Raw genomic sequence first — 27,322 nt, 5'->3', positions numbered from 1 at the left:
TCATTAGTAGCTTACATCCTTATACAGCATGTTAATTAAGAAAAGAGGCGGCATTAAGGAGTGACCAACAACAACCGTGAATGACAGCCCGTGCCGTTATGACAGCGGTCATATCATAGTTCTTATATAAAAAGAAAAAAAGACAAAGAAGGGGATCCACATATAAATACATTATGGCACGAGATAGATTTTGCACGATATATAGTCGGCATGACTTTTTTTCAATCAGTCAGAAATGTCTACTGTCCCGATTCTGTCTTAAGCTGTTTATTCATTTTTTTTTATTAGAGGAGGCCGAAAAAGGAGTGGAAACGTACGCCTATAATCTAAAGCAGTCGATTTCCAATCATCGATTGGTCCTAGTCCAAGGACGTCAGTCTTCCTTAGGTTTCACAGTTATTTTTGATCAAGAAAACCAGGTGAAAGCTGTTAAAGATACACGTACGTTGAAGTTTGGAAAAGAAAATTCCTCAAAAAAGTTTAAGGAAGAAACGCGCGAAGATCATTGAATTGGAGTACAACAGAAGATAATCTCATTTCTAAAGATCATCGAAATCCTGAAAATTCGGAACATTTTTATTCTCTCATTTTGACTTTTTCGTTTTTTTTTTCCTTTGAAAGCGCAAGCAAAAATCTATCTGGGTTGGATTAATCTCTGTAATTGAGTAGTATCTGCATAAACAATTTGAGAGGTAATTTTGTTATTATCTTATGATATTTTCTTACATCTTTTTACGATTATCAGATAATTACTTCATTTCATCTTTATTTTTTTCTTCGAAAGATTGATCAACGTTTGTTAGTATTATTATTCTTCTGAAATTAAATCTGGATATCAATTGAATGAATAATATCTTTTATTCGGTTATGTTAGACTGTCATTGTTTTATTTTTGAGTTTTTTTTTTCCTTTAATCTCGTTTTTCATTTGGATTTCCATGTAGTTCTAACGGAGATTTACTTCTAAGAAATTTGTTTTATGCCTTAGATCAGAAAATAACTTCAAATTTATGGCGGAATCGGAGTGAGTTCATTAAAGCTCAAAGCCTTGCTATTTTCAAATTCGGCATAAATGTCTGGTAAGTCCTCTCTCTCTCTATTTATATATATATAAAATAAGATTGATATATATAGTCGGTGTTTTGGTTTCCATATCTGTTTGGGATTAACTTGCTGCTAGGTCAGGATATTACAAGCTGCTAATATTTCCGTGAAAATGGCTGCCATAAGATCAAGCCTCGTTAGTTTTATACATCATACTATGCGACTCTACAAGCAGCATTGAAACAGCCTATAGAATTGAAAAGATTAAAACCTTAATATTTCTGAACCCGTGGTTATTGTTGAGATAGTAACCTTACTATCATATTAACATTGTAGATAGGCATCATATGTTTTTGTTTTCCACATTCTGTATATTTGTACATATTGGGAGGAAATAGCTCTGAATAGGTACTTGGTTAGTACTATATATTAGTCAGAATGTTATCGCTTCAATTGTTTATGTTGAGATGGATGTTTGAACAAATATGGGGTTGTACATATATCCTAGATCAAGAAGGACTGGACATTCATAAATGGCAATCAGACATGTTGAAATCAGATGGAGACAAGAAAGGCAAGGTAAAATTTGGGAGTATTACGGAGGTACCTCCTTCAAACCAGTTCTCACAGTCTCCGGAGAAACCTAGGGAAACGAAACTTGATTCTAGTATTCCTCCAATTTATATTGAGGACGTACGAGACGCAAAGCAGGAGGATGCAGTCCATCAATTTCGTCAAAAGCTCATCCAACTTAATGCACTGCTGCCTAGGCATGATAAATATCACATGCTGTTGAGGTCAGTCTGTTATTCAACTTAATGAACTTCACCTCCAAAAATTTACATGAAGAACTCCTCTACACCTCCCTGTTTACATTTTTCACCATACAGAATAGATCCTAAAATAGTGCTAAAGAATCCTTCTTACTGAGAGTGATTATATTTTCAATTCCTTTGGACTTACAAAATTGAAAACCACTCTGTAGATGTTTATCTGATCATTGATTTCTTAGACACAACTCGCATTTGGGCTGTTCACTCTCTTTCATACGTATTTGGACCTTAAAGCATAACTGAAACAATTTTGACAGCAAAAGTTTTTATTAATGATCACAAAATATCTATGTTATTTTCATTTAGTTTGCTATACCCTTATCTTTGAAGAAAGGTCTCTATTTTGTTTATCCCTTTGTTTTCTTCTGAATCTGACATAGTGGTGCAGATTCTTGAAAGCTAGAGACTTCAACATTGAGAAGGCAACCCTCATGTGGGAAGATATGCTGCAGTGGAGAGATGTATATGGGACAGATACTATATTGGAGGTCAGGACTCGGAATATTGTTCTACTGTTTATAAATCCTCGAAGTAATGGTTGCTTGTAGTGTTGATGTTATACTTTCTCAGTATCTGGGGATTTTGAGGATAATGACCAAATATACTGGTAAAAAGTAAACAAATTCCTGTTTCCATTGTGTACCCTGCATGTTGTTAAGATGGAAATGAGCTACCTCAAAAAGTTTGGATGAAACTGTACAAGGAACGGTGTGACTTACTTGCCTAAGCCATTTTTGGCCCATGTATGCTAAATAGATCTAATTTTAAGTGAAGTCGGTGGTCTAAGTATTTTCTCATAATATTTTCTTTGACCTGCCAATGTACTTAAAAGCTTAAATCATCTAACTGTGAAGGATTTCAAGTTCGAGGAGCTGGAGGAAATTTCGCAGTATTATCCTCAAGGATTCCATGGTGTTGACAAAGAAGGACGACCTGTTTATATTGAGAGGCTTGGAAAGGCTTACCCAAATAGAATTCCACGCATTACCACAATCAGTCGCTACGTAAAGTACCATGTGCAGGAGATTGAGAGAACAATGAGTGAGAGGTTTCCAGCATGTTCGATTGCATCAAAAAGATATATTGGTTCAACAACAGCAATCCTAGATGTGCAAGGCTTGGTATGCTGCCACTATTATCCATCATCAGCTTCCTGATATTTTTACATTATAATTTGCGTCAAATGTATATTCTTCCTAGCTTGAGAAATGATCCTTGGTTAAACGAGCTTCGCTAAATCCTCACTGCTGAAACTGTTTCAATTTTTACTCTTACTTTAGGGGAACTTATGTCCTGCACTTGGATACATTGAGACTTCTGCACTTTATGTGAATAACATCCCAAAGAAATTAGCTCAATGTTTATGTATGTTTTGAGATGCAGGGTATCAAGAACTTCACTAGGACTGCAGCAGAACTTCTGGCTAGTGTAGCTAAGATAGATTGCAGCTATTACCCTGAGGTAGCTCTTTAAGAATAAATTCAAGATAAATTGCATCTATTGCCCTGAGGTAGCTCTTTAAGAATAGGTCATCATATGTATAGGCTTCTGACTGAACTTAACCGTCGTCCTGCAGACATTAAATAGAATGTTCATTGTAAATGCTGGATCTGGCTTCAAGATGGTTTTTGCTGCTGCAAGGAGATTTATCGACCCCAAAACTATAAATAAGATACAAGTAAAAGGAGACATGCTTTCTGAATCTCAAATCAGTTTCTAGTTCTCTGCAGCACTAAAAGTACATTAATTACAAACTTCTCAAACCACTGCAGGTCTTAGATCCTAACTCCCTTGGTAAACTACTTGAAGTTATAGACTCAAGGTTTGTGTGTTTATTCTTCAACTTTTTCTTCATCTCTATCTTTTCCTTTTTCTTTCTCTAAGTTAGGTTTCTTTCAAAATTTCTTTTTCAGCCAACTCCCTGACTTTTTAGGTGGCTCATGCATGTGCGCAGCTGAAGGAGGCTGTCTTCGGTCTAACTACGGTCCATGGAAAGATCCTGATATACTTAAGGTAAGGTTAATTGCGGCTTATCCTCTGCTGCTTTACTTTTCGCAGTCCACAGCATCTGAAACTCTTTAAGTATGGTTGCTAATTTTGGGTTAAATTATGTTGGTGAACACATTTCAGCTTGTACATAGCGCAGAGGTATTACTTGTGAGTCAGACCACGGCAATATCAGACAAGGAGCGCAGTATTGGCTGTAGTAAGATGCAATCACGAAAGGCAAGGTTTAGGTCTTCTAAAGTCCATACTAATTCTTACGTAAATTAAGTTCTTACTTTATAAGGTTTCTGCTCTTTGCTACGGGATGAACCTTTATGTTGGTGTGTTGTTTTACAATACCTGAAGGAGGATTTTACTCAAGAATGAAGAGGAAAGCAAAAATAAAAGGAAAATAAATTATACTGGAACGTATACCTAAAACTAAAACAAAAGTGTTCCTGGAATAGAAGGTTCTGGGAATCACTGCCAACTAGGAGACAACATATAGTTGGACGCAACCTGTTCTGCAGGAGTAGCACCATTACCCTGCATGATCTTCCTTCATTTTTATGCTTCTAGAAAACTGGTGTGAATTTCTTGTGTTGTGCTGGATGATCCTTTCATTATACTCTGCTTTCAGTATAGATCAGTTACCTATAAATTTGACAGTCAGGAAAAGTTATAACTGATTTTCTTTTATTGCTCTAAATAAAACTGGTTTTCTATGGGAAATTTTATTTCATAACTACATTATGAATAACTTAGACGGTGTAAAGCAAGAATAGGAAGGAAAACCCGAGACCATTCTTTTTGTATGTCAACCTTATGCAATATAAACACTTGGATACATATGCAAATTGTGGAGCCACAATTTTATTTCTCAGTGGAAGATAGAGATAATTGTGGTACACTCGAAGAAAGAAACTGGTCTTTCTTCTATTTCTGTTTCTTCTTTTTGAAATTTACCCCCTAGAAAATTAGCATCTTTTGGGTGTCTTTATTATATATTTATATTCAAACACTGACCAAAGTATTAACAAAAATGTTAACTTGCAAGATATTTTTTACCTGTTTGTCTGTTCATCTTTAACATCTCCCGAAGAAACTGTAATTCTTTTGTCAACTGCATTATTGATCTAATGTTCCAACAAATATTCCCTATAAGAAAATGTCTTCAATTTGAACAGGTCATGTCATCAGATACAGTTGCTTATTGCAGTGATAATGACCGTATTGTTGGTGACTCTGAAGCTTTGGATTGTACTCGAGAGGAGGCACTTCCTGAGGGGCAATCATTTCGAGTTAATTATCATGAGAACACTTCTATAGTTGCAACACCAAGAGGTATCCCTTTATAGTATTACATTGTGCTACTTGTATCTGGTGTGTCAGGAAATTCTTATTACACGCTCGTGTAAGTCTTAATGTTCAGTTTTTTGTTGTTTGTGGTTGATAATAAGCAGTTGACTGAAACATTGACCATAAAAGTTGTCCCACTTTTGACCCATTCCGAAGCATATTCTATGCTATTTTCATCAAAATAGTACTGAATTTTCTTGCTTATCTCAGGCACTTTGTTGACCGATAGGTTCAATACTATGGCGGAGGGGAGAAATTTTTGGTTTCTTGGGAGAGTAGTAGTGGCTTTTATGGTCAAACTCATAGCAATGTTTCGTTATTTGCGCTTCGGGTGGGGGCAAGGAAATATTTGCACACCCAACACATTAGGTCCTAATAGAAACAGCTCTTCAATTACTTCAGAGCCTCCAAATGAAGAGAACAGTACTCAGCCATGTTTACAGCAACTCCGGAGGCTGGAGTCATTATTCGAGGAGATTAGCAATAGAACCCTGAATATTCCTCTTGAAAAGGAGGAAATTTTCGTCCAATCGCTGGACCGTATCAAAACCGTGGAACTCGACCTTCAGAAGACTAAGAATGTACGCCAGTTTAGACTTTCTACTCCATTTTCTAAAACTGAATATAAGTATTGTCATATTTTATTACTACCTATGGAATTCTATTTTATTACTACCAACTGAACTATTTGTTTCTTAGGTATTGCAATCGATGGTGCTGAAGCAGGTTGAGATTTCTAACAAGCTGGAAAGTCTACAGGAAGCTAAATTCCGGGTATGCTAGTTGGCCCCAAACCTTTATCTTGTTCTTACTTCCGATGGATCTGTCAATACCTCTCAGGCCAGGGTGAAATGCAGCATATATCTGTACTTTCTCTGTTGTCTTGTTAATTATTTAGGTTACACGTCCCTCATGTTTCGAGTGATTTCTACCTTAGTTTACAGGATAAGCTACTCTATGAATTTGTTAGATACGTTCAAGTAGTGTTATTGTGATTTTCTATGCAACTCAAGCTTAAGGTAGGAATACAGTGTTCTAACTGAATCTGGAGAATCATACATGAAAATTATCAGAAAAGAAAAGACTCACCCTCGCGGCTCACGCTGATACACATATATGTTTTCTTTTGCAGCGAAGGAGAGTTTTCTGTTGATATTGGAAACACGGCCAGCCAAACTTTAGTTTGTTGATAGTATAAAAACGGATATTTTTGGCAAGCTTTGATCGGGTATTAAATATTTGTTGTATATTTGATGTACATAGTGGTTTATTGGTTGGTCCAGTGCTCCAGTAGGCCTCCATTAATGAGTTGACTACACATACGCACACAAAAAAAAGAAAAACTATATTAAACAGCAATACGGCATTCATTTGTACATGTCTGTTTGTCTGACTCGCACAATAGATCAGTATGAACAGAATAATATGTATTACATATATATATATGTATAAGAATAAGATGTGCGCATCCCAAAATTAAGAATTATTGACTTAAAGCTATGCTTTCTGGAATGCGGTATATGCAAAAAAAAGAAAAAACGAAGCAGGTTTGCTTTCCTAGTTACAAGAACTAACGCACGTGCTTTGCACGTGACCGAATAGGTGTGATTCAGTATAGAGGTGCCAACTTAAATTAGTGGTGAAGGCCTGGCACAAATGAAAACAAACTAATAAGTTGGTTGTACATCCCACGTGGCGTACTGAGAACCATTCATACATCTAATTGATGTGTAAAGAGAAAAACAAAGTAATCACTATTTGTTTTCTCCCCATCACGGGAAAGGTCAGATTTTTAAGATTAAAGTATATTTTAGGCTTAATTTACCATGCTGGCCTCAAATATTTTTTTTTAAATAACTCCTAAAACATGGAAACGGGGGCAAATTTGGAATTCCAAATTTTACAGCTTCAATTACTGTGGATGAATAGTGCCTAAGGGGTGTTGGCTTTATAATAGTTATAGATACTTTCAGAGACTCAAGATTATCTTTCATTACTCGAGAAGAGAAGAGTACAAAAAAATAGATAGAGTCAGTGAGAAACAACCGGACTCAGTACTACCATACACTTGTGATATTTCGGTGTTGCTATGACGTAGTCGGGCCATATAATTCAAGTATGCGGCCCATCTTTATATAATGACACATATTTTTTTTTTCCCAAAACAATTATTTTTTGTTTTAACTTTCTATTTTTTTTTAAAAGGGTAAAGTAATTCTAGGAATTTAGAGGAGCAGGTATTTAATTTGAGTACATGACAAAATATTAAAAGAACCACATACAAAATGTAAGTGGTACGACAACATCTTAACTGGAGCGGTAATATTCCTAGACAAAACTAATAAGTGGTAATTATAAAATTGACCCTTGTTTTGACGGGCTTTATAAATATTCTTTTCATACAATAAATACACCTCTCTCAATCTAAATCCCATCAGGGGTCTATTAAGGGTTTCGTAACATTACAAATTTACCCTCATATATATTTACAACTACAGTGGTAATTATATAATTGTCCCTCCTTTTCATGGGCTTCAAAAATACCCTTATGACACAACAAATATACCCCTCTCTATCCGAAGCCTGTCAAGGGTCTATTAATGATTCTGCAACATTAAAAATATACTCTTCATATACATTTATTAATCTAAACTAAAAATCAGTTATTAACGGAAAGAAAAACAGAAAGAGAGAGAGAAAGAGAAGCCGATCTTCATCAGCTGAAAATCGGAAGAAGAAAATTTCAAAAAATTTCTCCGAGTTATCTCGTGTTTCAATCACCAGAAAATCTTCTTCTTCTTTTACTGAATCTCTGTTCATCAATTTAATCAATTGAATCCCTAAATCTGAGATCTGAGGGCAGTTTCTTCATCAAAAACAGATTCAACAGAATCTGCTTGATCTGTTTTTCTGAAACAAATTGGTAATGGTGATTCATAATTGAAGATGAATAGATATGTATACGATATTTGCATGTTCGATTTGTGATCTATAAATCTTCATTTTTGATTTCAGTTTATTCTTATTTTCTGTTGCAGAGATCGTGTTTTGGAAGCTTGATTTTGTGCGTTTGATTCTACTGGATTGATTGGTTCATTTACATACTATTTGAATTCAAGACCGTGATTCATATCTTAAACATGTATTATTCAATTTTTCAATCTCCGGTTTTTGATTTTGAATTTCAGTTGTTTTTCTTAGATCGGCTCATGATTCAATGTTAAGTTTATAATTCATGATTCCATCTTCAATATAGTTTTTATGAACCAGTTCTCGTCATGATTTGTGTGTTTATATCTTTGATGAATTATTTGGAGACTACTAAGTGTTGATGAATCAACTTTGGCATCAATTAGTGTAATCCATTAGAAGTTAGAAGTTAGTGTTGATAAACTCAGTTTACATATCTGGTAGAAGTTATGTAACCATTCTTTTTGTTGATAAACTCAGTTTACATATATGAGTTTACATATCTAACGTTCGACATAATTGAATTTGTAGCTTATGTTAGGTTTAGGTTGTTTTCTTATGGTTTGCAGTGAAATTTTTAACATGGAGCATGTATATTCATATAGTATTTCATGTAGCAGGTTAACATTTGCACCGATTGCATACTAATCCGATGCGAAGTAACATATATGATACTGTTTATGCTGTTTTTTTGTAGCAAAATCTTGGTTGTTGACATTGAAAATTTGTACAATATTCAGATTCTTGTATCAACATTAGTTGTTGATGCAGGTTTATTGGATCAAATTTCATTGCAGATGTTTAATTGGATCAACATTGGTTGTTGAAAGAGTATTGTGTCAACATTGGTTTGTTGATCCCAATTCTGAACACAACGTTGTTCTTTGTTTTTTTATTTTTTATTTTACTGTTATACAATATATAAATTTTCTAAATATTGTATAGTTGAACAATCAATCGATAGAATTGTACATGACTTTTATTGGTAGCCTAGCAACAAGCTGAGCACCAACTCCCTTCTGAATAGCAACACCTAGTTTGTAGAAAAGAAATTTCTCAACACCACTACTGACATCATTACTAACTAGACAATTCTTCAGTCTCTTAAAAAAACACAAAATATCATCCCCAAGTTTCCCCAACGTGGTAAAGGCTAGGACCCCTAAACCATAACTGTGTGAAGTACATTGATCCAAGTATTTTTTTCAGTATTTTATTAGTTTTGTTGATATGTTATGGTTGTTGCAGGCCACAGATGGTTGCTGCAGAGTTCACATTTTGCAATTTTAATGCCTCGCAAGCTATTTCGGAATTATCACTGTCAGCGAGATGATTAGTGTGGTAAAACAATACTGGCATTATGTCCCTGAATACCTCATAATGTTTGGTTATACCGTGGAAGGGATTTCAAATGTCATTCATCACGATTTGGGTTTGAGGTTTTTCTTCACTACTGCATCTCGAAAGGGATTGATGTGTTGAAGTTTAACATCCAGTTAAGGGTTTGTGTGGACATTATTCCTCATTCTTCTTCAGTTTCTCCTTCTTCGTCATCATCAAGTTGTGTTTCAAACAATGAGGTAGCTGTTATAGAAGATTTGATGGATGATTCATATTTTGATCAAAAGGGTCCACAAGAAGTTTGATGCTTGGGCCAACATCTTAACCGGAGTAGGGAAGTTGTTTAAAAGTGTTGATGATTGTCGTGATACTGTTAAAAAGTATGAAGTTCAGAGTGGTTACAAATATTTCTTATGTAAGAGTGACCAGACATGATACACAGTGCAGTGTAAGCACAAGGAAAGTCAAAATTTTCGCTGGAGGTTTCATGCCTCTCTCGTTGCGAAAACTAATGGTGTGTTTAAGTGCAAGACGTATCATGGAGAGCATTCATGTGATTTAGCTTGTTCTGATCCAGCAAAAAGTCATAATGACGAAGTATTTTCTGAAGGATATCTTAATAGATGATTTCCGAGCATCAAAGAAGAAGAAGACTACAGCTGATGTCAAAGATTTGTTGCATATGGAATATGGTGTTGATCTCACGTATAGTCAGGCATATAATGGTTTACAATTTACCAAAGAGTTTCTTTGGGGTGATGACATCAAGTCATATTCATACTTTGTTTGGTATAAAGATTCCATTGAACGTTACAATCCTGGAAGTGTCGTCAAGTTTGAGTATGATAGTATAATGAGGCAGTTCCAAAGTTTTTTTGTCGCTTTCGAAGATTCCATCACTGCTTTGAACAATTACTGTCGCCCGATGTTATTTATTGATGCTACTTTTCTCACTGGGAAGTTCAAGGGAGGTCTTATGGTTGCTTGCAGGAAAACTGGTAACCAAGGTATGATTTTTTCTCTTTTTTAATTATTAATTGGAAATCAATACATGAATTGTTTTACTCTGAAAGAGTTGGAAATGTGTCTGTGGATTTCATTTTTTTATTCGAAACTCAATTATTCCTCCATTCATTTTTTAAGTGTTTCAACTTTGATTGTTGATACTAGTGTTTTGTTGTCGATACCATTATACAATCTGATATGTCCCTAGATTTCATTTCTATGGATCCCATAAATTTTGTTGATCCCTGTTGATAGTGGTTTTTAGTTCAGGGCTAAAATTGTAAAGCCGTTTAAATAAGTGATGAGTGCAGAAAACCTCTTCGCTTTAGTTATTTGAAGCAATTCAATATATATATGAAGTTCACTCAGAATGGTGTGTGCAACAACAATCTCAAATATTCTGTGAATTTTATTAGCATTATTAATTAATGCATGATTCGCCTGGTATTTTCCGTGCTGTGTTCTCAATCGAACTCTCATTATTGACATGACATGACGATTAAGTGTTCACTCTCAGCAGAGTAGCATGAATCTCCCAAAGTGCCAATATTGAGATGTGCATGAAATACCTACACATGCTACATCACTTTCTAACAAAGAGAATCTCGTATCGACGCGCTTTTGCTTAGCTCCATCGAGCATGCTTAATTTCCTTAAGGGAAATCTAGACTGTCCATATCAGTCTCAGAAACGATCACGGCCACACAAGTTGGCCGCGCAATTTAACAAGCCTAGCCAAACCTTGGAAGGAATAGGCAATCATCGTGATGGCCACCGGCGGGCCCACTAATGCCCTAACCGGCCAAACATCACCATGCATCTCCCAGCGCTATCAAAACGCTAACCCTAAGTAGAGTAGTCGCGCTGATTAGGAAGAAACTCGAACGAATTTGAACTGTCCAAGACAGTCTTAAAATCGTCGCAACCGTTCAACTTCGCCAGCTTGGTTGGACGGGTTACATGATCACATGAGAAATTAGGTAAATGCTGACATGCACACCGGCGACCCCACTTTCCCCTTGTTCGAACGACTTGCCCATGGTGGGGCCATCGAGCAGTGAAACGTTCGCCCAAACCATGGCAGGCGTGATGCTTTCAATCCCTAAAATTGGGTCGCGGAAATACACTAGAGTCTTAAATCGATCACGGCCATCCAACTTAGCCAGCCTATTTGGATGTCTTAGATCGTATTTTGGACCAACAAGAAGGTGCACATAAGTTCACCGTCAGCCCAACATTGTCCCCACGTGATCGATCTCCCCAAAGGAGTCCAACGGCATGCCAAACCGCTTGGTCAAAATCACATAGACGTGTCTGTTTCAAAACCCTAATTATGGTTTGCGGCAACATGCATCTGTCGTAAATTAATCGTGACCATCCACCTTTGTCGGTCAAAACGGACGGTGTATATATAGACTCAAGAGGTCCCAAAGATGTCAACATGATCACCATTGGCCCACCTTTACGTGTGAACGGCCGGCCTATGCATACTAGGGCTCGGTGCCTCGAAACGCACGCCCCAAAGGTGATAGGTCAAACGTCCTTTGAACCCTAACTAATGCTTTGCGATAATATGTTTCTGTCGCAAATTGATCACGACCACTCATCTTTGCCGGCCAAATTGAGTGGCCTAGATTGAATCTTTGAGGGACCGAGAGGTGTAGGCATGCACGCCAGCGGGCCATCTCCACGCATGCCTGGTCGATCCGTTCAAAATTAGCACCGGTGTTTGGATTCGATCAGCTAAAGAGGGGATGTTTGCGCACCTATAAAAAACCCTAAGTTCTTTCAACGGCAGAAAACATGTGCCGTAAAAACATCTCGTTCGTCCAACTTTGCCAGCTTGGCCGGACGGCTTGGATTAAAAACTAGGTGATCAATGAAGTGCCTCAATGATCACCGTCTGCCACTCTATCTCGGGGAGTGATCGACCAGATGATGGCCCTCCTATGCAGCCTCCAAACGATCACTCGAAGATGGTTGGACGTGCTGCTATGTTAAGACGCTTAATCTGCGACTTACTCAATCAAACTTTAAAACAACGATGCTTCATGCATATCGATTGTTTTGAGTTGCTTGCTTAAAAAACGATGCATTACATGCATCGAACATGCACGATATTTCATGAATATCAATTCCATAAATAACTTAGTTATTTAACCTAGTAGCACCGTATGCTATTTCTTGCGGCAGGTCCCACGACTTGGCCCACTCATTCGAGACATTAAGCATGTCACAAACTGGGGGATACTTACTAGGGTATTGGTCTGGAGGTTTACAGCGTGCGGCGTGCAACGCGCCCATTACGACAACGTGTCAGGAAAGGTGGACGGTTAACGGTGATGAGGGAAGTGGGCAAAGGCGTGATCGTGTGAAAATTACCTACACGACCCCACTACTCAATCACTCAACTTCCTCCACTTCCTACGAGATGAGGATTGTGCTCAAATGACTTGTATAAATAGGTTCTTCAACCTATTTTCAAACAACAGAGAAAACCAAGTTGTGGTTAACACCGTATCCAGAAAATGCCCAGAACTGATAGCTTACATTATGCAAGCTAGTTCAACGTTCTGATACAAGTCATAAACAGCCAACACCTTCACAATCTCAACACCTTCTTCGCTTCCCTCCCTAAGATAAACCCCATCTCATTCACTTTGTGATCGAAGCAAGTCTGGAACAGCCATTTCTTGGTTTAGGCCAGAATTGTACAGATTTATCTCTCGAATCTAAAGTACTCTCGTGCAGTGCATTTGTTTAGCGTTTAGATTCATTTCTCATCCACACACACCCAAATTTACCAAAACCAGCAGAAATAGTTTTCACCCATAAACAACTGGCGACCATAGTGGGAGATTGATCTCTCGGTTGCAAAATCAGTTTCTCAATACTCATTCCAGTTTTCTCAATTTCAAAAGGGTAGATCTTAGATCCAATTCAATCATTAAAGTTCAACAACCAATTTCAATTACGGTGTTCCATTCACTAACAAGCTTCACAAAAATGATTTTTCAAACAATGTTACTGAAAATGCCTTCGATAGTTGAACACCATTAAATCTCCCAGATGAAAGGACCAGAAAGCTGCGTGGGGATACAAGGAGACGCGACCACTACTTAGAAGAGCGCAACGGCTTCTCTCGAGATCCGGATGGAGCAACCGCCTTTTCTGCAACACCACAAGTGTTGTATGGAGAAAGCCAGAAATGCCTCAAAGGGTCCACATCGAGAAAGACAAGGTGAAGATTCACAGAGCCGTTGTTCCAGTATGGAGATAGTCCACAGCAAAAAACACCAATGGAGTCCTAGAAATACACCTGCATAGATCGCAAAAATATCCAGAACGTGGCGTAATTATGAGGATTTGTACATCTACAATAACAAAGGAGGCTTGGCGCATCTTTGAATCATGATAAGGGTTCACCTAATATCAACCCAAACAATAGAAATCCCAGGACATCTTCAGATCTACTAGAGCCGACGCCTTAAGGGAGCAACCTCAAGAAGATAACGATTTACGTGCATCATGTAGAGAAAGAATCCGGGATAATCACTCTGTCAGACGATGGTGCATGTCTATCGTGCTATGTTGGAGAATCCGCGCTTTTGGTCATCCTATGGACTTCGTGAAGCTGTTGAACGCTCATCTACAACAACATCTGCCCTGCTAGAAAGAACCAGGCCTGCCAGGAATGAAGAGCCTCATGATACTCGTGGAAGCATACATCTCATGCAACCTTCAGCCTTTTGTAAGTAATTTCACTAAAGCAGCAAGAGGAAAGCCACCGAGATACAACATCTTGCTCCTCCACCATCACCAAAGCCACTGCCTCTCCAGCATCAGGACGAGAGATCGGAGGAGTCAGAGGAAGCCAACCCACTATTACCATTGCTGATTTGATGGAAAAACAAGAAGTCCTGCAGCTCCGCTTCAACGTTCTCTCCAGAATCTTCCACCTCTTCCTGCCAAGATTCGTTCCTGTAGCCACTTCTCCCTATCAAGGATTATGGTCGCAGCCAGCCAAGTCTCTTCTGATCACAGCTGCTGCTCGTTTGTTGATACCATCCAGAGCTTCACCATGGCGACGACCACTACAAAGAATATTTCGTCCATGTGATTTTCCAAGCATCCCATTCAGCAGAGTACAATAAGATTGTATCAAATCACAAAGACGTGGATTCAAGGGGGAACAATCAAAGTAAGCTACACTTGGGGACTGAAGCCTCCTTCAGGTTTAGAAGTTTAAACGCAGTCACCGCCTTACCAGCATATGCAATAAAGGAACATCTTCCACGAGAAAATAAGCTCAGGATAATTACACATGGGGACTTTTGTCACGCTGCTTACTCACGGGAGAGCCTGATACACCCAAAGCCCAATCGTGCGCGAAGGACATGCCTAGCGGAGACAGAACTAAGTAATTATCCTTAAACTAAATGTTTTATATTTACTAGGCATATCAAATAAATTTTAAATATCTTGGTGTTGAGACGTGCAAGTTCCTCAACACTTACAACCGTGTTGCCATGCATATTGCCTCATCACGTTTTTCTCTTAGTATTGAGACGTGCAAGTTCCTCAAAAATTACAACCGTGTTTCCAGGCATACTGCCTCATCACGTTTTCCTCTTAGTGTTGAGACGTGCAAGTTCCTCAAAACTTACAACCGTGTTTCCAGGCATACTGCCTCATCAGGCTTTCCCCTTAGTGTAGAGACGTGCAAGTTCCTCAACATTTACAACCGTGTTGCCAGACATACTGCCTCATCACGCTTTCCCTTTAGTGTTGAGACGTGCAAGTTCCTCAACACTTACAACCGTGTTTCCAGGCATACTTCCTCATCAAACTTTCCCCTTAGTGTTGAGACGTGCAAGTTCCTCAACACTTACAACCGTGTTTCCAGGCATACTGCCTCATCACGTTATCCTCTTAGTGTTGATACGTGCAAGTTCCTCAACACTTACAACCGTGTTTCCAGGCATACTGCCTCATCACGTTTTCCTCTTAGTGTTGAGACGTGCAGGTTCCTCAACACTTACAACCGTGTTGCCAGGAACACTGCCTCAACACATCTTTCTCCTTAGTGTTGAGACGTGCAAATTCCTTAACACTCGATATTATATTGCAGGCGTAACGCCTCAACACGTTTTCCTCTTGGTGTTGAGAAGTGCAAATTGCTCAACAATCAATATTTTGTTGTCAGGCATCATTGCTTCAACACATATTCATCTTAGTGTTGAGACGCGCAATCTCCTCATCATTCACTCGTGTTTACAGGCGCCAGTGCCTTAACACATCATAGTGCTGACGGCTTCACCACCTCAACAGTCTTCTTTGTATTCAAGGATCAACTTCCTTAACACTCATCAGTCGAGGCTCCGCTACTTAATTACATTATTTTAGTGTTCTCGGCATCAATGTACCAGAAGGATAATTTCTACTTGCCTCGGCGTTTCATTAAACATGTCCTGCTGAAAGGCCAAGCCGACCCTCTCTACTGGTAATGTCCATTTTTATTCTCATGAATTTGATTTCCGTCTGTCACTATCTATTGCTTACCCCGTAACAATGTCATCGTTACGTGCTAAGCAGGGGACTTAATGTTGATGGTGGTTTTTAGTTCAGGGCTAAAATTGTAAAGACGTTTAAATATGTGATGAGTGCAGAAAACCTCTTCGCTTTACTTATTTGAAGCAATTCAATATATATATGAAGTTCACACAGAATGGTGTGTGCAACAACAATCCCAAATATTCTGTGAATTTTATTAGCGTTATTCGCCTGGTATTTTCCGTGTTGTGTTCTCAACCGAACTCTCATCATTGACATGACATGAAGATTAAGTGTTCACTCTCAGCAGAGTAGCATGAATCTCCCAAAGTGCCAATATTGAGATGTGCATGAAATACCCACACATGCTACATCACTCTCTAACAAAGAGAATCTCGTATCGACGCGCATTTGGTTAGCTCGATCGAGCATGCTTAATTTCCTTAAGGGATATCTAGACTATCCATATCAGTCTCAGAAACGATCACGGCCACACAAGTTGGCAGCGCAATTTAACAAGCCTAGCCAAACCCTGGCAGGAATATGAAATCATCGTGATGGCCACTGGCGGGCCCACTAATGCCCTAACCGTCCGAACATCACCATGCATCTCCCAGCGCTCTCAAAACGCTAACCCTAAGTAGAGTAGTCGCTGATTAAGAAGAAGCTCGAACGAATTTGAACTGTCCAAGATAGTCTTAAAATCGTCGCAACCGTCCAACTTCGCCAGCTTGGTTGGACGGTTTAGATGATCACATGAGCAATTAGGGAAATGCTGACATGCACACCGGCGGCCCCACTTTCCCCTTGTTCGAACGACTTGCCCATGGTGGGGCCATTGAGCAGTGAAACGTTTTCCCAAACCATGACAGGCGTAATGCTTTCAATCCCTAAAATTGGGTCGCGGAAATACGCTAGAGAATTAAATCGATCACGACCATCCAACCTAGCCAGCCTATTTGGATGGCTTATATCGTATTTTGGACCATCAGGAAGGTGCACATAAGTTCACCGTCAGCCTAACATTGTCCCCACGTGATCGATATCCCCAAAGGAGGCCAACGGCATGCCAAACCGCTTGGTCAAAATCACGTGGACGTGGCTGTTTCAAAACCATAATTAGGGTTTGCGGCAACATGCATCTGTCGTAAATTAATCGTGACCATCCACCTTTGCCGGTCAAAACGGACGGTGTATATATAGAGTCAAGAGGTCCCAAAGATGTCAACATGATCACCGTTGGCCCACCTTTACGTGTGACCGGCCGGCCTATGCAGACTAGGGCCCGGTGCCTCGAAACGCACGCCCCAAAGGTGATAGGTCACACGATCTTTGAACCCTAACTAATGATTTGCGGCACAGGGAGTGATCGACCAGATGATGGCCCGCCTATGTGGCCTTTAAACGATCCCTCGAAGATGGTTGGACGTGCTTCTATGTTAAGACGCTTAATCTGCGACTTACTCAATCAACCTTTAAAACAACGATGCTTCATGCATATCGATTGTTTTGAGCTGCTTGCTTAAAAAACGATGCATGAACATGCACGATATTTCATGAATATCAATTCCATAAATAACTTAGTTATTTAACCTAGTAGCACCGTATGCTATTTCTTACGACAGGTTCCACGACTTGACCCACTCATTCGAGGCATTAAGCATGTCACAAACTGGGGGATTCTTACTGGGGTATTGGTCTGGCGGTTTACAGCGTGCGGCGTGCAACGCGCCCATTACGAGAACGTGTCAGGAAAGGTGGACGATTAACTGTGATGAGGGAAGTGGGCAAAGGCGTGATCGTGTGAAAATCACCTATACGACCCCACTACTCCATCACTCAACTTCCTCAACTTCCTACGAGATGAGGATTGCGCTCAAATGACTTGTATAAATAGGTTCTTCAACCTATTTTCAAACAACAGAGAAAACCAAGTTGTGGTTAACACCGTATCCAAAAAATTCCCAGAACTGATAGCTTACATTATGCAATCCAGTTCAACGTTCTGATACAAGTCATAAATAGCCAACACCTTCACGAATTTCATCAGTCATATTAGTTCTTTTCCTAACATCGGATGACATTTTTTGATTTGTTCGAAAGAAACTAAATTGAAGATTTATATTCTACTATGCATAACAATACTTTATAGTTGTCGAAAACATCAATAATTCCTTAGTAGCATAACAAGTTCCTAGGTACATACATTTATTTGTGTAAATAGCATAAAAATGTATGCACATCATCTAGTATAATATAAATACATTGAACATACACTGAACTTAAATTTCACATTCTCCATGTGTACCTCTCTATATTAATAACCTCCATATATTAATAATTTTTTAAATTCCCCAGAGTATTAATATAGAGAGGTTCTATTGTATTGTTATAATGAAATATACAGAGAAAATTGCATATCCACCAAACAAAAAGAAAATGGGATCAACTCCTATTTGTTGATCCCATCTATGTTGTAACATTAGCATTAACATCAACAACAACTGTAATATTGTTGATCTGTAGATCATTATCAACGTTCAATATAAACTATAGAATCAATATGCTATTATAAATAACTCAGAGAACAATAACATGGTGAAACATATTAATCAATAATCATTATAATTTCAGAGAAAAACACAGAGAACAATAGTATAAAATCATTGATGTGATTATAGGTAAATAAGGTTCGAACTCTAAGACTTGTGAAGATTAAATTTAAAAATTTATTTTCTAAGACTAATAAAATTAACATATACAAAGTACTGAGAGGTGCTGGGACTTAGGATTCCGCCAAACTCATAACAAAAAGTTCAAATGTTAATTCTTTTAACAATTATAACTCAATAAATAAAAACATGGACTCTTATTTTTTTCCAAGGGAGATTCTCAAAATATTAGTTGTAAATCCATCCAAATCCAGTTGATTCTGAAGATCATACCACTCTTGTTAATCTGATTCAAGTCATCCCTAACAGTTTCAGTCATCGAATCTCCTTAAAACACGCCCAAACCATGAACCCTAATTCTGTTCTTCGCATGCCAAAAATTCCTGCCAAAAAATAATTCAAACGGAGAAGAAGATGGTTACCCCTTAATCAGTGATGGGTTTCGGTTAGCATTTTCTTCCCTGGGGTGCAAATTGTAACGAAGGTGCCCCTTATCCAAAACTAGGGTCCATTTAGCAACTGTCCTCCGGGGTGCCTCGAGTAATTCTCTCCTGGGGTGCAAATACAACTTTTCGAGTACTAGGAAAGACATAAAACAAATTTATTAGCGATAAAATGAGTCCCAACTAATGTAGTTATGGGTGAAAATGTATCGCACTTACGTGCTTATCAATCATTTTAAGGAATCAACTCCTATTGTTGACCCCAATCTATTGTTTAACACTAGTATCAACATCAACTGAAACATGTTTTTCTTGCAGAATTATTCTGAACTTTCAACATCAACTGTATAATTAACATGCAAATACTGAAGAGCACACACACAGAACAATAATTTGAAATCATTTCTTACCTCTAGCAATGACAATTTCTGAAAACAACCTAAACCTACCTAAAATCAAAATCAAAATCAAACAACAACAATTAATACGAAACTAATTAGATACCAAACCAAATCAAACAAATTAGTAACAATAATCGGCAACAAATCATACATGCAGCGATTTTTTTCAGAAAAAAAAATCAAACTCAAAATCAAAACCGTAAGAAATCAAAATCAAATTCCTAAAAATTCAAAATCGAAACCAAAATCCTCACCGATGATAGTAAATAGAAGATGAAAATCGTGTTTACCTTTTGAATCTTGTGTTTGAATCTTCAAACTCAGTAAACCTAGTTTTCTATCATTCTTATCTGATTTTTTGATTCTTCAAACTAAATACGATTCTAATGAAGTCGATTATTGTGATTTATATAGATCGACAATTTTTCTTTTCGGTTTTGATCGACGGTTTTTCTTTTGATTTTTGATTCAAATTTTTTCAGATGCAGTTACAGAACGAGAGAGAAGCAAAAGAGAGAGAGAAAACGAAAATGATGAGTAACAGACAGAACAATAAATGTGCCCATGAAAGTATAATATTGATATATATACAAGGGTATAACTGTAATCTGACAATGGATTTTTTTATGGGAGGGTAATTTATTTTGGTGGAGGGTATATTTGTTGGGCCTCAATTATAAAGGTATTTAATTAATTAGCCTAACTAATAATGGAAAACAAATAACGGCTGTAATAATAGCCCGATATTAAAAACATTACAATTATAAAGCGAGTGTATGAGAAAGATAATGATAGGATTCAACACCAAACAACTAAGAACCCTAATGATAAAATTCTTTGAATTGGGGATTAGCTACCAAGATTAGGTAAAACCTAATAAATTTGTATTGAAATTGAATTGTGTGTTTAACAAAATTCTAGAGAAGATATATATAACCTACTGACTTCTAAGAATAACCATGATAAACAAGGCAATAACATAACTGAAAAAAAAATAAGAACTTACATAAAGGAAACACTAAACTTAGGTAATAAGGAAAATAATTTGGTGCACAGAAATATATCGGTTTCCCAACATCCCACCCTCCTTAAAAAAATCAAACTCTGGAAAACGAGCAAGGAATTCATCAGCATCTCCCAAGTAGCTTCCTTCGCAGTGTAATCTTTCCATCTGATAAGCGAACGATTAGTCGCATGATTTTGTCTTTTGTACATTCCTCGTTCTAAAATAGCTTCAGGTTCCCACTTAACATAGTCCACAGTAGTTGGTAGATTAGCGCCAACCACAATAGTAGCTCCAAGTTTTAACTTCAAGGAAGAAACATGGAAAACATGGTGGATACGGCTTGTAGACGGAAATTCTATCTTATATGAAACATGTCATATCTTCTCAAGAACACGGAAAGGTCCGTAAATACGAGGTTTTTGATGGTGAGTTTTTGACAAGGGCATTTGCAGTAAATTAGCCTCGATCTAGTTGTATAAATATAATCCCTGACCCTACATCATGATTATTGAATCTGTATGAATATAATTTTTATTCCGCAAGTGAATTAATAAAGCGTATTGTTAGAGCACTGCTCGGTCGAACTCGCAAGCGTTGTTATCTCAAGCTTGTTTGTCAAGTTTAGGTGATCAAAACTATAAGTCTTGATTTCTAGTCTACTTATAGCTATGTCTAGGATTAGGATAAAATATGTAGTTGAGCTTTAGACTTCACGACGTTCATCAATTAAAGACGAAGATCTACTGAGGAGATCTTGGAGGAACTTCATCAACAAAATATATGTGGAGACTAAAACTTATCTATCACTCAGAAGTCTATCCTATTCTATCTCCTATTGAGACTAAGTCGTGTAGCTATATCGACTTTTACATTATACATATTTGATATTTCGAGATGAGTTTAACTCGCTTATATCTTTCTCGAAATATGTGTTAGAAATATTTTTGCTTTAGCTATGACGAGTTTAGTTGGAAACAATTTATTTGTTATAAACTACACAATGAGTCAAAAGATGATCATGTGAAAATTTCCTTGAAACATCTTACATGATTTGTATGAGACAGTCATTTGACATAGACTCGGAATGTTTCGTATTGATCATTCGATCACTTGAAAATTACTCATAAGCTAATAGTTTGTGTGAGACAGATATTGTCGTCTTCTAAGGATGTTTAAATGATTGAAATGGGAGTTTAGAACAATTAACCATTGTCTGGATATAGCACAGTATGCATACCGGCATGCAAACTATTGTAGTATGATTCAGGTCCGGGAACCAAGTTTGCATACCGGTATGCGAACGGTTTCACCTGAGTTAGGCCTTGGACGATAGTATGCATAATGGTTTACGAACAGTCGAACGTGACCAAAGTCCGGAACTTAAGTTTGTGTACCCGTTTGCAGACTTAGTTGGTTTAAGTTCTAAAATCGGTCCATACTCATGAACAAATACATTTATATATTAAGGAATGTAATCTTTACAAACCGTGGATATATGTTCATGAATTGATTCTCTTGAATCAAATCCGATTTTATTTTAGTTGTGTCTTGTATACTTCTATGAGAATATAAAGAATTGAACAACTCTATAAGTAACACAATTAGATTCATTTGATTATCATTTGATCTAGAAGTGTTAGATGAATGTGGTTAATACAAAAGTGTTCATATGGATAACTTCGGTTAACTGTATTTGAGCCAACTCAACATACACGTTTAGGTATGGTTACCCATATCTAAATGAAGGTATATTTCATTTGTGTGTAACAAGCTAAGACCATCTAATATTGGAGAGATATTTCTTTGTTTTAAGCAAACTTAGCTTGAATCTTAAATCAGGTTTTCATCTAACCGTGAATATTAATTGCTTTGTTTCAAACCTATCAAACTGATTTGAAGCCTATATAAGGGAGAACTCTAGCAATTGGAAAACCTAATCCCCACTCCTCCTGTGTGATACTAGTTGCGACTAGAGTCGATTCTCCTTTAACCTAGGCTTTTCCTAAAACCATTATAGGTTAACGACTTAAAGACTTCATTGGAATTCTGGAGCCAGACCCAACTATTTTCTCTGTGGTTGCGTGTTCTGATCTTACTTGCTCTATCGTATTGAGTACTATCTTCTCTAATAGTTGCTTGAGATTTATCTCCGATAGGTAAGATATAAAAAGTAATCACAAAGCTCTTCGTCTCATTCTTTGTGATTCCACAATAACTTGTTCTACTACCATATAGTTAAGTTATTGTGAGGTGATTGATATTTTTAGGATGTTCTTCGGGAATATAAGACCGGATTACAATTGGTTCATGTTCGCCTTGATTTATCAAAATACGGAACAAAACTTCATAGGTATTCAGTGGGTGACTGATTTATCTATCAGAATAGACTTTTCTGTAGCTTCGACTTTGGGTCGTAGCAACTCTTAGTTGTGTGTGAGATCAGCTAAAGGAATCAAGTGTGTAGAGTCCCGCAAGGATTCATAGGCGTAAGAAACGCGACTGTACCTTAATCGGTGTGAGACTTGGTTAGGGCTCAACTAAATTCCAGTCTGAAGTTAACTTGTAGTAGGCTAGTGTCTGTAGCGTCTTAATACAGTGCGGTGTTTAAATCTGGACTAGGTCCCGGGATTTTTCTGCATTTGCGGTTTCCTCGTTAACAAAACTTCCGGTGTCTGTGTTATTTCTTTTCCGCATTATATTTGTTTATATAATTGAAATATCACAGGTTGTGCGTAGTTCAATCAATTTGTAAATCCAACCTTTAATTGTTGATTGAAATTGATTGACACTTGAACATTGGTCTTTGGTACCGTTTAAGTTATTTCTCATATCAATCAGGATCACATATCTCAATATGTTCGATTGCAGATTGTATTGAGAAATTGAGAAATAACTCTTGGATATATTTCCCTAATTGAATCTAACTGTCTAGTTGATTTTCTTGGTATTATATTGGATTTAGTCCATACAGAATGCCGAATGAAATATTGGGTGTGGTTGTTAGACCCCCGCTTTTTCACGTATCCAATTAACGAACTCAGTAGTCCTAAATCTATTTTGAAAATGTATATGCATGCCAAATTTCAGGGCATTCCCCAGCAGAATCCTTATTATTCCATGTACGCCAATACACACACCTTTTTATGCCATATACATGGCATTATTCATAATCAGAATGAGATTGAACGTCATTCTCGGGTTAACATGCTATCGAGAGTATAATATTTAGCACATAGTCATATCAGTATCGTCTCAAGTCACAAACTCCCACGAACGAGTTCCTTGAATATACTATAGCATCACTATCGTATTCGAAATATATACTAAAATAGCACTACGCCTCAAAATCTAGACCTGGCATATTTCCGTAAACTCAAACCATAGGATATAGTTGTATGATGATCACATCGTGAGTACTGAGACATATTGGCTAAGTACGTGCCACAATTTGACAAAATATGGCTTGTGGCATGCCTGCCACTGCGCCACAGCATAAGCCGCGCGTCATTCTCGGCCTTGGAAGCTTTGGCCAAGGCCGCGACACAATCCCGCGCATGGTTCACAGCCTTGGAAATGTGGCCAAGGCCACAACGTGTCCCCGCACTCCATTATCGGCCTTGGCAATGTGTCCAAGGCCATGGCAAGGTCCAGCGCGTCACTCTCGGCCTTGGCCAAGGCCACAGCGTGGTTTCGCGCGTCATTATCGGCCTTAACGTGATCCCGTGTGTCGCTCTCTGCTTTGGAAACTTTTCCCAAGGTCACAACGAGGTTCCGAGCGCCATTTTCGGCCGTGGAAATGTGGCCAAGGCCATGGAAAGGTCCTGCACCTAATTCTCGGCCTTGGCAGCTTTGGCCAAGGCCGTGGCGTCATCTCGTGCGCCACTCTCGGCCTTGGAAGCTTTGGCCAAGGACATGGCGTGGTCTCGTGTGCCATTATCGGCCATGACACGATACCAAGCGTTGTTTTCGGTATTTGACAGTCGCGGCCAAAACCATGGAAACCGCGACTTACTAGATCAGGCGCTAACACACGCTATTCTTGGGCCACTATGCCATTTGCTATTTTATCTCCATAAAAATAGGCCAACCGAAGGCCACGCGGTAATTCAGTACTCAATTATCTGACGCACAAATTACGGCCTGGAATATTTCTCTCGTTGTGGCATAAAACACGCTCGAACCCATGCCACTAGCATACCAAACTAAATATTACACATTAACTAGCCGCCACTACGCCAAGCTATTATGGTATGCCACAACAAGGCACGAGCACGCGCAAATTCCATGTATGTCTCTGGCTAAGTTGTTTTCAAAACAACTTTAATCTAACACGCTCATATGGCATATCAACTGCTACGATTTATCCTAAGTAATGTAAGATCTATGATTCATCAAAAACACCTACAAAGCATAAAAATACGCACATGAGGGATTATTCATGGGGTATTGGTCTGGTGGTCTACGACAACATCGGCGTGGCAAAAATCCATGTGAAAAGTTAGAGTAGTGGCACGGTCATGGCAGTTATGAGAGATAGTGGGCCCAATATAAAAAGGGATTTCCATAAGCTTCCCTAAATTATCTCGCACTATCCCATCATCTCCATTTCTCCATAACCCACGACTTCCACAACTTATGAGATTGGCATTGCATATTCTAAAAACTACTATAAATAGGCGGCTTAGCCTATTCAGAAAACAGAACAAGCTTTCATACCCAGAAGCTCTGTATTGTTCCTAGTTTTCAATACCCAACACATACAATTCAATACCATTATCAATTTCTCAAACTTTTTTGCTTCCCTCACCTAAGATCAACCCATCTTCATCTCCATCGTGACTGAAGCAGGACAGAATGGCTACTATCGAGGTTTAGGCTTGTCCTATTAGATTTTGATTTTCGAACCTAAAAGAAAGTACCACAGCGGTGCATTTGTTTTACGTGAAAGTAATTTTTAGGTACTAACAAAGGTGAAAGTTTGGAGAATGATTGATTGTATATGGTAGTATGACGATATGGACGTAAAAGAAGAAATACCTCATCATTTACTTCAAAACTGCGTTCCGTGCAATGAGCATCAACATAAGTATTCATTATGGTTTGAGCATCTTGTAGATGTGACATTAGGATCTGGAGAGTGTGGTCTCGAGCTTGTAAACTAACATCAACAGTGTGGACAGGTGTAAAACCAGGTATATAAGCAATAATCTTAGGTGGTGGACGACTGTATAAAGCTTGGAAGGGAGTCATTTTGATGGCTGAGTGATAAGTTGTATTATACCACCATTCTGCCCAAGAGAACCATTTAGACAATTCATGGGGTTTCAGTCCAGCAAAACATCGTAGATAGAATTCTAAAGTGTGATTACTAACCTCAGTTTTCCCATCAGTTTAGGGTGATATGATGAGTTGCGACATAATTAAGTATCTTGTAGGGTGAAATACGTTTCCCAAAAATTACTCAAAAATATAGGGTCATGATTACTTACTATATTTTTTGGCATGCCATGAAGACGCACAACTTCACGAGCAAATACTTTAGCAGTATAAGGATGCGAAATAGCAATGAAGTGAGCATACTTCGTTAGACGATCCACAACAACCATAATAGAAGTTTTCCGATTAGAGGAGGGAAACCCATCTATATGAAATATCTTGCCATGCATCATCAGGAATATGTAAAGGTTTGATAAGTCCAGGAGGAACAATAGCCTCAGATTTACTACGTTGATAAACATCACAGTGGGCAATATAGGCTTTAGTCAAACTTTTCATAACCTTCCAATAAAAGTGTTGCTGAAGACGCTTGCAAGTGCGTAGAAAACCATAGTTTCCACCAATAGTAGTAGAATGTAACTCATGAAGAAGCTTAGAACACCATGGAGAAGTTGAAACTACAACTATGTGACCTTTATAACGAAGAAACTCATTAATATACGTATAATTTGGTGTAGATGCTGGATTTTGACCCAACTTCTTGATAATGTCAGCTATCTCATTTTCACTGTGCAATCTTGAATAATTTCTTCGATGCCAAAAAAAATATAGGAGTTGCAATAGCCAAAAACTAAGAATCAGAAACACGAGATAGAGCATCTGCATCTTTGTTTTTTGTACCACAACGATATATGATCTCATAATCGTAACCTAAGAGTTTGGATAACCATTTATGATTTTCAATTGACGAAAACCTTTGTTCCAAGAAATATTTAAGACTACGGTGATCCGTATAAATCTTAAAATGTCGACCGAGTAAGTATGGTCGCCACTTTTGAACTGCGGACACAACAACAAGTGTTTCTTTGTCATAGATAGAAAGATTTAGATTCTTACCTGATAATGACTTTCTAAAATAAGAAATGGGTCGACCAACTTGTACCAAAACAACTCATAATCCATTACCTGAAGCATCACACTCCAATGCAAACTCTTTTGAAAAGTCAGGAAGCGCCAGTACAGGAGTGGTTGTTATTTGAAAGCCTCAGTAGAACTACTCGACCAAATAAAAGCATTTAGTTTCAGCAGTTGAGTAAGCGGATCACTTATATTTCCATAATCCTTGACAAACTTACGATAATAACCAGTCAAACCTAAAAACCCTCGTAGATCTTTAATTGAAGTCGGAATAGGCCAGTTGATGATACTGTAAATCTTATCACTGTCCATGGAAACCCCATCAGCTGAAATTATGTGTCCAAGATAGCCTATAG

At 38.0% G+C, this 27,322-nt stretch overlaps 1 protein-coding gene across 2 annotated transcripts; it reads left to right on the top strand.

Annotated features, from left to right (window-relative positions):
• Positions 1–356: 356 nt before the first annotated feature.
• On the top strand, positions 357–6,721 carry LOC113301236 (phosphatidylinositol/phosphatidylcholine transfer protein SFH13-like). 2 transcript variants are annotated; one of them, XM_026549996.1, is made up of 14 exons: positions 357–692; positions 993–1,078; positions 1,552–1,840; positions 2,265–2,364; positions 2,731–2,997; positions 3,260–3,337; positions 3,453–3,554; positions 3,649–3,698; positions 3,790–3,889; positions 4,007–4,102; positions 5,050–5,206; positions 5,432–5,802; positions 5,921–5,995; positions 6,354–6,721. In XM_026549996.1, exons 2-14 carry the CDS (start codon positions 1,072–1,074, stop codon positions 6,372–6,374), a joined length of 1,713 nt encoding a protein of 570 aa, XP_026405781.1. In that variant the 5' UTR covers positions 357–692; positions 993–1,071; the 3' UTR covers positions 6,375–6,721. The 2 variants fall into 2 exon arrangements, with proteins under 2 accessions (XP_026405781.1, XP_026405780.1); XM_026549995.1 differs by having other exon boundaries at positions 988–1,078.
• Positions 6,722–27,322: the final 20,601 nt, after the last annotated feature.

This window comes from Papaver somniferum, chromosome 8, assembly GCF_003573695.1.
Source record: "Papaver somniferum cultivar HN1 chromosome 8, ASM357369v1, whole genome shotgun sequence".
In the NCBI taxonomy this organism is placed as follows: domain Eukaryota; kingdom Viridiplantae; phylum Streptophyta; class Magnoliopsida; order Ranunculales; family Papaveraceae; genus Papaver; species Papaver somniferum.
The sequence above is the reverse complement of the archived record's forward strand: the minus strand, read 5'-3'. Positions and strand labels throughout refer to the sequence as shown.

Excerpts from the sequence above, each read along its gene's own strand:
- LOC113301236 (XM_026549996.1), top strand. Across the intron at positions 1,841-2,264 it reads AAATATCACATGCTGTTGAG|ATTCTTGAAAGCTAGAGACT; the intron begins GTCAGTCTGTTA and ends ATAGTGGTGCAG. Across the intron at positions 5,996-6,353 it reads TACAGGAAGCTAAATTCCGG|CGAAGGAGAGTTTTCTGTTG; the intron begins GTATGCTAGTTG and ends TTTCTTTTGCAG.